Source organism: Zootoca vivipara, chromosome 6 (assembly GCF_963506605.1).
Source record: "Zootoca vivipara chromosome 6, rZooViv1.1, whole genome shotgun sequence".
Classification (NCBI taxonomy): Eukaryota; Metazoa; Chordata; class Lepidosauria; order Squamata; family Lacertidae; genus Zootoca; species Zootoca vivipara.
The window spans coordinates 9,000,069-9,013,113 of NC_083281.1; the positions used below are offsets into that span (position 1 = coordinate 9,000,069).

General features: G+C 49.0%; 1 protein-coding gene across 4 annotated transcripts in view; it reads right to left on the minus strand.

Annotated features, from left to right (window-relative positions):
* Window positions 1-13,045, minus strand: part of PTPRS (protein tyrosine phosphatase receptor type S) — a 225,725-nt gene that overhangs the window by 88,648 nt on the left and 124,032 nt on the right. For all 4 annotated transcript variants that reach the window (XM_035118880.2, XM_060275383.1, XM_060275384.1 and 1 more), the window contains exons 7-10: window positions 7,496-7,765; window positions 2,708-3,289; window positions 2,210-2,346; window positions 278-419 (exon numbers count right to left, since the gene is read on the minus strand). In XM_035118880.2, the coding sequence (XP_034974771.2) occupies window positions 278-419; window positions 2,210-2,346; window positions 2,708-3,289; window positions 7,496-7,765 (1,131 nt within the window). The remainder of the gene's footprint in view (window positions 1-277; window positions 420-2,209; window positions 2,347-2,707; window positions 3,290-7,495; window positions 7,766-13,045) is intronic.

Consider the following 13,045-nt stretch of genomic DNA (forward strand, 5'->3'; position numbering starts at 1 on the left):
AACCACCTGCATGCCCTTCCACACAACACGCATGATCACGAGCTGGTTTGGACCGAACGGAGCCCAGAGAGCAAAACGGACCCTCGGATTAAGTGACAGGGGATGAGACCAGGCGAAAGGACCGAATCGAGGTGCGCAGCTTCCCTGCGCCCGCCCTCTGGCGCGCGCACACACCCCCCGCTCACCATCCCGTGACTACCATCCACACCTCCTCCTCCCAGACAAGGGATTCCCTCCCCCGGCGGAGAATTTTGGGGAAAGGAAAACAGACACCTACTAGCCTGCAGGGTTCGCTCCCTGACCTCCGGGGTTTCGGCCCCAATGCCCAAGGCCGAGCGAGCAGCCAGTTTGAAGACATACTCTGTGTTGGGCTTCAGGTCTCTCACAGTGAACGAGGTCACGGGGTCAAAGGTCCTCGTCTGCAGAAGGGTGGGAGCGGGGAAACGGGGAGACAAACCAAAGTGCAAAAAGTGTGAACAGGCCCAAGAGGCACACCCCTTTCCCTGCAACAAATGCTCGGTTCTCGCGAATGCGTCGTTTATGTTGCTCCCGAACTACAGCTCCCATGAGCCTCAGCAGCATGGAATGGGGTCAACCTTGGAAAGGGGGTCAGCTCTCCTTCCGCCGAGGTTTTTAAGCAGAGGTTCGGTGGCCACCTGCCTGGGATTCTTTAGCTGTGACTGCTGCATTGCCAGGGGTTGGACTAGATGACCCTCGGGGGTCCCCCTTCAAACCATACAATGAAATGATTTCATGAGAAGCATGGCCGATGGTGATGGGAGTTGCAATTCAGCAGCATCTGGAGCAGCAAAGGTCCCCCACACCTGATTTACTAGCCGGGGGGTGGTCTGAGGGGGAAATACACTTAAAAACAACAACTATATTAAACATTTTGAAGATACAAATGAAACAAACAGGATAGATGCAAGGAGGCAGCTTAGGACAGCTCGATAACTACACACACAGATTATCTTAATACCCCCTTTCTCTTTTACAGGTTTTTGAGATGGAGTGATTCATATATTATGGGCTTTTTGAGTTATTAGTTTTTATCGGATTTACACCCCACCTTTCTCTCTAAGGAGCTCAAAGCAGCATTTACGTGGTTACCCCCTGGTCTTCATTTAATCCCCACAGCAACAACCCTGCGAGGTAGGTCAGGCTGAGAGTTGTGATTGACCCAAGGTCAATCTGAGTGGAGATTCGAACCCTGCTCTCCCAGGCCCTAGCCCAGTGCTCTAACCACTACACCTCTCCGTGTGGGTGGGGAGCAGGCACCATCTGTTTACACCAGCAGAGCAAATCCATGCTTTCCACGGATTCCCAAATGCCCTTTATCTTCTGCATGTGCTCATTTCTCCAAAAGAGCACTTTGCCAAACTTTTTGATGCCGCCGGTCGATATTTACACTCTTCCAGTTATGAGCTGCAACTGCTCAGGTAGCCGAGAGTAAACGACTCGGCCGTCTTTATGATTAAGATCTGGATTTCTATACAAAAACCATTTTCAGCAGAACCGATGTTGTGGAGGGGGGTGCATTTTATTTTATTTGCTTGGCATTACTTACATTCAAGGGCATTTCCTGGTTAGGTAAAACAACGTCAATAATTTTATTATTAGCTCCCTGCCCATCTAAATGGGTTGCCCCAGCCACTCTGGGCAGCTTCCAACAGGTACTGTATAAAAGCATAATAAAACATCAACACATTACAAACTTCCTTAAAAAGGACTGGAGGGGGAGCCCACAGTGGCTCAGAGAGGGGCATGGCCTGGTCCGGGTACCAAAGGCCAAACAGAGACTCCCCTGCCGGAATTAAGTTTCCTCGCTATTACTCTGGGCAGCCCCTGAATTAAACACGATAAAACGCAATCAATAAACAACTTAAAAACTATCGACGCGGAAGCGGCGCCAGCACAACGTTTAGTGCAAGCCGGCACAAAGCTATATGAAGCAGGATGAAATCAATATAGAAAATAGCTCTGAGACCCAGGAAGTGGGGCTCAGGAAGTGTGATTGTTCCTAAGAAATAAAAAGAATGTCTTTTTGTTTTGGAAAAGGGCTTTGGGGGGGGATGGGGAGTTCTGCTCTTTGCCCTGAATAGGTCCTAACACAAGTGCCAGGCGAGTCTCTCTGGAGACAGCATTCCGTCACCAGGGGAGCCACCACAAAGAAGCCCCCGTGAAGAAAAAAAAAAAAGCAGACGCTTACCTCGGGTTTTGCCTGCGTGGCGTCTTTGAAAACCAGCTCATACTTCAATATGATGTCCTGGCGGGGAGGACTCCAGGTCAGCAAAATGCTGCTGTCGCTCTTGGCTTCTGCCCGGAAGTTCATGGGTTGCCCGGGAACTGACGAAAGCAGGAAAAACAAAAAGACCCTGACGTTGTTGTAGGTAAGAATGTAAGATGAGACCTGCTGGATCAGAGCCCAGCACCCTGCTTTCACGCAGGAAGGAAGGGGGGAGAGATTGGACAAACAAGAAAGCATTTTTCCCCCTCCTTGCTTGTTTTTTTTGCAAGCTGTTTTCCTGTGTGTGTCCCCCACCTCCCCATCATTTAGAGGTCAAGATCACATTAGAAATTTATGTATAGGAACCAACATTGACTCGCCGTGCGAACGCTCGCCTAGCAAATGATTTCCTGAGAACGTGCTGCATTTGGATGATGGGACCCGCGTCGTAGTCACAACGCTGGCTCAGCGAGGACTCACCTCCTTGCTTGGTTTTGACTTGGATCGGGTCCGAGAGCGGCCCGTCTCCCACGGAAGTGAAAGCCAGGACCCGAACGGTGTAGGTTTCCATCTCCAGGAGACTGCTGACGGTGGTCAACAGGCTGTCGTCCACGTTGTGCTTCTGCCAGTTGCTGACCGGCTGGTCTGGCTCCATGGTGTAGTAGACCCTGTAGCCGCGGATCTGACCGTTCGGCTCCACGGGCTCCTCCCATTGGATGATCATGGTCGAGGCACTCAGCATCCGGCCCTGGACGTTGCGGGGGGCGCTGGCCGGCGCCTGCTCCCCTGTCCGCATCACCACGGGGTCGCTGGGAGGCCCCTGCCCGATGGTGTTGACAGCCGACACCCAGATCTCATACTCTGAGTTGGGGCTGAGCCCCCCGATGCTGTAGCGGGTGGTGGTGATGTCTTCCTTGATCTGGTAGGGCCCGTCCTGGCTCTTCGACTTGTACTCGATCACGTAGTAGGACACGGGGTCGGGGTTCCCCGAGTCCCACGTGATGGTAATGCTTGTGGCGGTCGTCTCTGTCACGATGGGGGTCCCGGGAGCCTTGGGGAGCGCTGAGAAAAAAAACCGGGAGAGGAAAAACTCACGGGAAAGGCAAACCAAATGCAAACAGCAGGCCGCCATATGCTAAACGCTGCACCTAATTGGCGCGTTAGGGCATCGGGAGCCGGCAGCGCAGGTCTAGAGACGGCGCGGCTGTTTGGAGAAATGTTCCCAGCCTTGTTAGGCACAGTTTATTATCCTCCTTAAACGGCTCCATCAAAAGGGAAAGTGCTCGGCTCAGCATCTGGAATCATTAACGTGAGCTCTGAGCTAAAAAAAACCACAACAACCCACCAACCAACAGCTTTGCTTGTGAGTGTGTGTCTAAAAGGAGACACGGTTTCCGAAGCAGCCAGGTGGGAGCCGAGCGCCTTGGGCATGGCCGCCATTTTGGAACACATCTTGGAAAGGGCAAAATATCCACCGTTCTTGGGAGCATGCAGGGAAGTGGGAAGGGATAGGAATCACTCCCCTTCTTTTAGAACAGGCACCCCCAAACTGCGGCCCTCCAGGTGTTTTGGCCTACAACTCCCATGATCCCTAGCTAACAGGACCAGTGGTCAGGGATGATGGGAATTGTAGTCCAAAACATCTGGAGGGCCGAAGTTTGGGGATGCCTATTTCAGAACATAATAATGTCAAAAGATAATGAAGATCTGAAGGAGGAGGAGCTGGTTACTCAACCCCCTCCCCCTTTAAAAAATGTTTCATTGGGTTTTATAGACAAGAATCATCGGAATAATGAACCATACAAATAAATAGACCAGGTCTTCTCGTGGCATTTGCATATCATGAAAACAGCGCAATAAATTTGCATGTGTCTGTGGTGGTCAATGTATTTAGGTTCTTGGTTTGTGAATTGGTTTAAAACAGGGGTCAGCAAACTTTTTCAGCAGGGGGCCAGTGCACTGTCCCTCAGACCTTGTGGGGGGCCGGACTATATTGGGGGGGGGAATGAACAAATTCCTGTGCCCCACAAATAACCCAGAGATGCATTTTAAATAAAAGGACACATTCTACTCATGTAGTCCGCGGGCCAGATTTAGAAGGTGATTGGGCCGGATCCGGCCCCCAGGCTTTAGTTTGCCTACCCATGGTTTAAACAAAAACAGAAGGGAAACCGGATCAAGCAGAATGAACAGATAACATTCGGCAAACTTCCAATCGGGATCCATTGTGGCCGACCTTAGATTAAATATGAGTAACTGTCATTTTCCCTCTTACGTTATTATTGAAACAACATAAAGTGTATACATTGGTGCCTCGCTTAACGAATGCCCTGCTTAACGAAATTTCCACTTAACGAAAAGATTTTTCGAGCGGAGGTTGCCTCGCTAGACGAATTCGTTTTATGAAAAATTCGTCTAGCGAATCGCGGTTTCCCATAGGAATGCATCAATTAATGCGTTCCTATGGGCAAAAAAAAAACATTTTTTTTAATGCATTCCTATGGGATTCGCTAGACGAATTTTTCGTTATAAGAAAAGACCCGTGGAACGAATTAAATTCGTCTAGCGAGGCACCACTGTATTGGTAAACGTGGGGGGGGGAGCGTTCAAAATGAAGATAGCAATTTATGTTTAATTTTAAATTTAGATTAACCAGACTGAGCCAAATGCTGATGTGTGAGGGGGGGGGGCGATGTTCATTTTCTGGAATACTGGCATATGTTGTGCTAAACAACACTGGGGTAAAGCAATCTTTCTTAATCTGTTCACGTAGTTTATTTGTTAATCTTTCTTTTTTTGCAGCAAGAATGGTGACAGCTAAATACTGGGGTCGGGCAGGGAGTTAAATTCATGAGCAGTGTTTGGCAAGGAACCGCATTGGAAAGATGGGTCTCGTAAACCTCAAGCAACTTGTTCTTATTTTTTTTTTCATTTCTTGCATCTGCATCCCACCTTTTCCTCCAAGGAGCTCAAGGCAGAGGTTATGCTCCTGATCACCCTCACTTAATCCCCACACAACAACCCTGTGAGGTAGGTTAGGCTGCGAGGCAGTGACTGGCCACCCCACGAGCTTCATGGCCAAGTGAGGATTTGAACCCGGGTCTCCCAGGTCCTAGTCTGACAAGCTAACCACTACGTCACACAGGTTCTCAATTAATGAAAGAATAAAGCAAGATGGAACAGCGTTGTTTTTTTTCTGGCAGGCTGGTCTTTGCTTATTTTATTTTATCAATAGCCAGGAATCTGGTAGATTAGTCACAACCACATAGAAAAATGGTTTGGTCTTTTGAAAGGCTAATTGAAGGTGGTTAGCCAAATTAAGAGAGAGAGAGAGAGAAACACAAAATGTGGATTCGAAGAATAGCATCGTTTGTTTTGATAATTGGCCGTAGAAAACAAACGAATGCCGCAAAGGAAGAAGTATTGCGTATTACTGTAGACTGAATATTCTGCTAAATGGAAGCTTCTCAAATCTACTTGTAGAATAACGCTGAGAGTTTTGAAGAAATGTAATACGAATCCTGAAATCATGAAGTTGAAAAGGACCCTAAGGGTCATCCAGTCCAACCCCCTGAAACCCAGGAATCTCTACTGGATCCTACATGAGAGACGGGCACCCCAACCTCAGCTTAAAAAGCTCTAAGGAAGGAGAGTCCACTACCTCTCATGGGAGCCCGTTCCACTCTCAAACTACTGTTCATGCGGGAAGGGGGCAATTTACTGTATATTCTGGCGTATAAGACGACTGGGTGTATAAGACGACCCCCAACTTTTCCAGTTAAAATATAGAGTCTGGGATATACTCGCCATATAAGAAATACAACCCGGCGTATAAGACGACCCCCAACTTTTGAGAAGATTTTCCTTGGTTAAAAAGTAGTCTTATACGCAGGAATATACAGTATGTTTATAGTTATACCCTGTTCAATATTATTTCTGCAATGCAGTTTGTTACTGGGCGGCTGGGGCAGGGGAGAGAACACAGAAAGCCCCCTCTATACTGAGTCTGACCACTGGCCCACGGAGTCCAGAGTTTCTGCTGACCGACAATGTTTCCCTTTAGTGTCCTTCCCAGTCTCTGCTACTTGAGCCTATTAACTGGAGATGGCAAGGTTTGAACTCGGGACTTTCAGGTTCAACTCCTTCCAAGAGCCCCTTTAACCCCCCCACTCCATTAGAGAACGAGTATCTGATACCCCCTTTGCCCCTTTCAAAACCACTCTTCATTCCTCAACAACTGCTTGGGCTTAACTTGTTCTCTACAACAGAATAATCCTGAACACAACCCAAAACCAAGTGCGTATCCTCTATCCCCCAGTCGTTCCTCATTTCCCAGCTCCCTCTTATCCCTGTGCCAAGTTGTCAACTGTAATCTCCTCGGGGGCAGAGGTCTGCCTTTTTTGGGGGGGGGGCTGTCGTCGCTCTGCAAAAATGCCACATGCTTTATTAATAAAAAACGAACAGAAGTGTAAGTAAACTGTCACACATCGTACAACGCTGGCAAAAAGACACGAGGAGGCTCATGCACAATTCACAGGAAACTCGTGCACACTTAAGAACGGATGCATGGAGTACCCAAGGTGTGTTTTGGCCACATCTAGAGTTTCCCGAAAAGCCCAGGGCTTTCATTCTCATGCAGCAGCCTCTAGTTAAGAGCGCTCTCGGGCGATTTGGAATACATGCGGAAGCTGACCTGACAGGTGGTTAGCAGCGATGTCACGCACAGATGCATTTCTGAACGCTTCATTCATGCTTTCTCTACGCATGCGAGCAAAGGGGTTGGGGGTGTCGTACCAGCCGACCGAGCCCGGGAGCCCCACTCCAGGCCCCAGACGAAGCAAGTCCAGGTCCAGCTCTCCAGATCAGCCAAGGAACAAGCAAGGAGGAGCAACGGACAGAGAGATGGGCGATGCAGAAAAAGCAGGCAGGTGTGCAAACGCGAGGGAAGGCACAAGCCGGGAAGCCAAAACAGGCAGGCGGCTTAAGCAACAGTCCTTCCACCTGGGAGGCAAACGGAGGCAAGGGATAGAGAATGACGATGACCTCCAGATCTTGCTGGGCTCCCACTCCCATCAACCTTCACATTGGGGGCTGATGGGAGTAGGAGTCCGGCAGTGTGTGGAAGGGCACCGCTTTCCCTGCGAATCAGACTGGACCCTTGGCCATGTGAGAGCAGAGAGGGCTGTGAAGAACCCCCCCCCCAGGAAGACTCGAGCAGAGCCCCCATCATGCCAAGCGCCCGACGGCAGGAAAACTAGCCCTGCTTACATTTCACGGTGATCTGTGCCACAGCTTCGATGACGCCCAGGCTAGACATGGCCACACAGGTATAGTTGGCCGAGTCCTTCACGTCGGTCAGTTCCAGGACGTTCCGGCCCACAGGCATGTCGTCCTCCGGTGTCAAGTCTTCCGCCCCCTGCATCCACTTGACGTAGGGCATAGGGGAGCCCACCGCCACGCAGGTGATGTTGACGTTGCCCCCGGGCATGATCTCGTGGCTGGAGGGGGGGATGGAGAAGCGAGGGGCCACGCGACGCACTGCGGACAAAAGGCACAGAGGTAACAAAAACAAAAGCAAAATAAAAAAGGAGAAAAAAAGAAAAAGGAAAGAGAGAGAGAGAGGGGGGATAAAAAGAAAAAGAAAAGAAAGATAAGGGGGAAAGAAGAGCAGAAGAGATTTTAAATACAGATGGGGCTTCAGCTGTTATCATTTTGTTGTCGTTCCTTCATTTAAAGGGGGGGGGAACAAAAAGAAGAAGCTGAAATTAAAAATCATCAGAATACCGAGAAATGATAATCAATCAATAAAGGAAAAAACCAAACGAACAGAACTTCAAAAATAATTTTACTTTCACAAACGATATGTAGAATATAGACATAAAAGCGGTATTTCATAGCAACAGGAGTCCATTGATCGATTTTAAGACCCATCACAGCACAAATAAATACACAAAAATTTATTAGCAATTTCTCATCTTTAAGAGAGCAAAAGAAGTTGGGCGTGGCACTTCCGGACTGTGGGGCCCCTCTCCCGACATATGTTGGGGCGGGCTGGTGGGCTATCCTTCTACTCCCCTTCCCCAACACTTTCGGCAAGGCCCCTTTCCGGCGGAGGCGAAGGGAAGAGGACCTTCCCTCAAATCGGAAACCAGGTTTTCAAAGCCAACCCTTGCAAAGCTAAATTGGCCCCCTCCAGAGACCAACACCCCTCGAAACAAAACAGTGGGCGGGGGAAGCAAGGCTGGAGAAAGAGAGGGAGGGAAAAAAGGGGAACACCAATTTTCAATTGAGAAGGCCTGGCATCAGAAGGGAGGCAGAGTCTGGTGCATCTTTCGCACACAGAACCACACGCGGCCACAACGATCTTGAGAGGGTAGCCTGACCACCCACGTCGCCTTTCCAAAAGGGAAGGAAGGCCCACCTACCCATGAGGATAGGGGTTGCAGAAAGTGCTGCTTTTCTAGAAAAAAAAGGTCCTAGAACTCCCCACGAACGCCTCCCTTGTTCTCTTACAATGGCGCCATAACTGAGCTTTGGCGAGTCCCTGTTTGCGGAGCCTGCGACCCTCCAGATCCCACCGTCCCTGTTTGCTGATGGGAAATGGACTCCAACAACATCTCTGGCGTGGGGGCACAGCTTACCCCTCCCTGATCGAAGAAGAAGCATTTCCTGCTCTCAGGAGGGAACGCTTCTCCTCAATGGAGACCTTCTTCCATCTCTTGCGTGGAAGAGAGACGCTGCTTCTCAGGTCAATATATCTTCGAGATATTGCTGGACTACAATGCCCATCATCCTCGGCCAGGCATGTCCAAAGTCCATTTCGGGGGCCTAATCCAGTTTAATCGGGCTCTGTGGCAGTTTCATTCCTAGGGTAAAATCCTAAAAAAAAAACCTCAACAACTCAAGCAAATTCCACTGCCGAACAGCTCTTACTGTTAGGAAGAACTTCCTGACAGTAAGAGCTGTTCGGCAGTGGAATTTGCTACCAAGGAGTGTGGTGGAGTCTCCTTCTTTGGAGGTCTTTAAGCAGAGGCTTGACAGGCATATGTCAAGCATGCTTTGATGGTGTTTCCTGCTTGGCAGGGGGTTGGACTGGATGGCCCTTGTGGTCTCTTCCAACTCTAGGATTCTATGATTCTATTCTATGATTCTAACTTCAATCCTAAAAAAATAGCTCAAGAACTGCAATCCTAAAAAAAAAGTCAACAACTTTGGTTGGCCCTTGGGTCGGCCCTCATGGCCCTTCACTTCATCAAAACTGGCCCTCTTTGAAAAAAGTTTGGACACCACTGTACCTTGGCCATTGGCCATGCCGGCGGCAAGGGCTGGTGGGACTTGGGAGTCCGGCAAATTGGGGGGGGGCAGCTTCCCCATCCTAGCATCTGGTGCAGATGTTGGGTACAGTGAACACCTGCATGGGCTCAAAGCCTTGGTCCTTTCTTGAAATGCACACAGCTCCTAAGGGAGCCTGGAGGGACAGAGCGGTTCTCGCCACAGCCCCCCAAAACTTAAGGCAGGTTAAAAAAAAGGTGGGATTGGCAGCTGGGTGGGAGGGAGGGGGGGCTTGTTCCCTGGAGGTGGCCAAAATCTAGCTGCAAACCAGAAGCGGGGAGTTCACAAGGGTGCCCCCTCTGGGTGGTGGTGGTGAGGGGGTCCCTCCTCTCCTTTCCTCACCCCACCCCACCCCCCTGCCTCCATGAAGCGGCCCAGAGGAGTGCACGGCGAGAGGGGACGTGGCGGCGAGGCGAGAGCCAGCGATGGGGAAAAGATGAGAAACTCTAATGAAATTTTTGTGGTTTTCGGGCAGTGAAACCCTAACGAAGCCTCTTTGAAAGATCTGACATGATTCCATCAATAGATGCAGCTCTCAGAATCACAAACATCATGCAAAAGAGAAGAATGGAGAGAAGAGAACAAGAGAGGAGGAGGAGGAGAAAGAGAGAGAGACAGACAGAGACAGGGAGGAGGAAAGGAGATGGAGAGCATTGGAACTCGCAAATGCCCACATGGGTAAGGAAAATAGAAAAAGAGACCAGGAGAGAGAGAGAGAGAGAGAGAGAGAGAGAGAGAGAGAGAGAGAGAGAGAGAGAGAGAGAGAGAAGGGTTAAGGGTCGGGGGGGCGAAACCCACTTTTTAAAAATGCTGCATACTCATTTTCTTTACTTTTTCTTGCCGATGTGAACCAATGCGCAGTAGGTTTTAACATTGGCACATCGCAGCCCTGGCATAATAATAATAATAATAATAATAATAATAATAATAATAAACAATTGATAATAATCATAAGAGGAAGGAAAAACAAGGCCATGGAAACGGGCAACTTCGAGAAAGGAAACAAACAAACAAACAAACGAAAGGATGGATGGATGCTTTCCAGACCTTTAATGGGCGGGGGGGGGGGGGGAGAGCGGCAAGGAGAGGGTGCTTTTACCGGGGTGGGAGCAGGCAGGGACGGGTCCATTTTTTAAATAATTTTTTTTGTAGGGATTCTGAAAATCTCCTGTTCTCCCACTGGGCCCACTCGATCTAAAGGCGGTGGATCTGTCTGGGAAGACTGGTTTATGGGTGGGGGCCCTGCTGCAAGAGAGCCACCTCTCTCTCCCCCCCCCCCCCCGATTTAGCAAGCCTGTCTTGCAATGTTATGGAGATTTCAAAGTAATCCCCCCTGCAACCTCACTGGGCTGTATTCAGTTTAAGAGCCACTCATTACAGGTGGGCTGGTTACAAGGCAGCTTCCTATATGCCTATTTAAATCGTCCCCTTTTTACTCTGAACCATGAGGGTTAAGAGACTTATAGGTTCAGGAAGGCTCTACCTCCGTTCAAGAGCATCTTGGGACTGGATTTAATCCCTGGCATCTCCGGGTAGGACTGGGAACGCCCCTCTCTGAAACACTGCAAGGCTCTGCCAGCCAGTGGGGACAATACTAAATTAAACGGCCCAAGGTTCTGACCGACTGTGTACAAGGCAGCTGCCTATCATCTAAAAGCTTCTGCTCACTGCTGCCTCCCAACATGATCTTACCTAGGGATGATAATAATAATAATAATAATAATAATAATAATAATTTATTTATTTATACCCCGCCCATCTGGCCGGGTTCCCCCAGCCACTCTGGGCGGCTTCCAACAAAATATTAAAACACAGAAATCCATCAAACATTAAAAACTTCCCTAAACAGGGGATGACAATCTATGACCTTCTAAACCAGGCATCCCCAGACTTCGACCCTCCAGATGTTTTGGACTACAATTCCCATCTTCCCCGACCACTGGTCCTGTTAGCTAGGGATCATGGGAGTTGTAGGCCAAAACATCTGGAGGGACGCATTTTGGGGGTGCCTGTAAGCGCTGCTGGACTACAATTCCCATCATCCCTGAGTCCGTTGGTTGGGGCCGATTGAGAGTTGTAGTCCAATAATGCCTTAGAGAGACACAGATTCACCTTGAGAGATGAGTGTGAGGGAATCTCAGCCTCTTCCCCCCCCCCAAAAAAATAATATTCCTTTTGAGACTAAATATCACCTTCTCTGCTTGGGATACTTTCCAAATTCAGCTACAAGTGGCAGTTCAGAGAAATAACAGATTTTTTAAAAATGGAGCCCATTTTTTTGAATCAAAATGGAGAGAGGGGACTTTGGAGAACGGAAGGAAGGGGCGGCAGAGGAGGAGAAAGAGAGAGAGGGAACCGGCTGAAGGAATGCAGGCGGGAAAAGGGGCAGGAGGAATGAGCTTTTAAAAAAATTTCAACAGGGTTGGGAATCCAGTTTCTGGGAAGGGATTGTAGTAACAAGGGAAGAGGCAAGTGGAAGAAAACTTGGGCGGTATTCAACTGAACGGAGCAGATCCGGTCAGCAAACGGTGTTCCGGTGGGAAACAAATGGCAGGAATGAATGCGAAAACACACACACCTAAATAATAATAATTGGAAACAGAACAGGAGAACTGAACGGAGTCTTGCACTTGGAGGGGAGGGGAGGGGTGGGGAAACAGGGGAAGGAAGGTAAAAGGGAAGAAGGAAGAAAAGAAAGAAAGAACAAACCAGAATTAAGTAAAATCGGTAAACCATAGTAAAGACCAATGCTGTGAATCGAAGTCTGAAGGGAACCCCAATCGCTGTTCTCAAGTTAGCCAGGGGGAGAAAGGGAGTGTTTTGTTGCTCTCCTCGCAAAGTGGCCAGAAAGGAAGGAAGGAAATGTTCCCATGGGGAATTTACATTTAGTGTAATCCCCCCCTCCTCCCCTGATGATCATATGGCTGACTGGGAGGAAGGAGGCCACATTTTGGGGGGCAGGTGGGGTAGCATATTTATGCAAAAGGTGGGGAGAGTAAGGCTGAAGAGAACATTTGGAGTGAAGGTGTCATAAAAAGAACCGCAAAACAGAAAATATGGGGTGAACACCATCTCAACTCCCTGTCATGAAGTGGAGATGCTATGGAAGTCGTGGAAAGCTTCCAGGTTCAGGACATCTTGAGAGTGCCCCAAGGTGGCTTTTTTCCACTGTTGAACTGGCTCTGGACATTAGGCTCTGTGGTTTAAACTAACCATGATATATTGTTAACATTTGAAAAGAGCAAACTGTGGTTTTATTGCGGGGGGAGTCAGGACCAAACTGTGACCCTGGCAAGTTTAACTAACCAGTTCCCAGTTCGGAGGTAAAGATTAACAATGATTGGTCAAGAACAGGAAGCAGATGGTTCTGGTCTTTTCCTCCCCATCTTCTGGGTCTGCGTTCCTGTGCAACTCACATGATTCACGCGAGATCGTGGCCCCGAAAGACACAATTTGGTGGGGGGCTGTTCTCTCATAGCTCCCCAA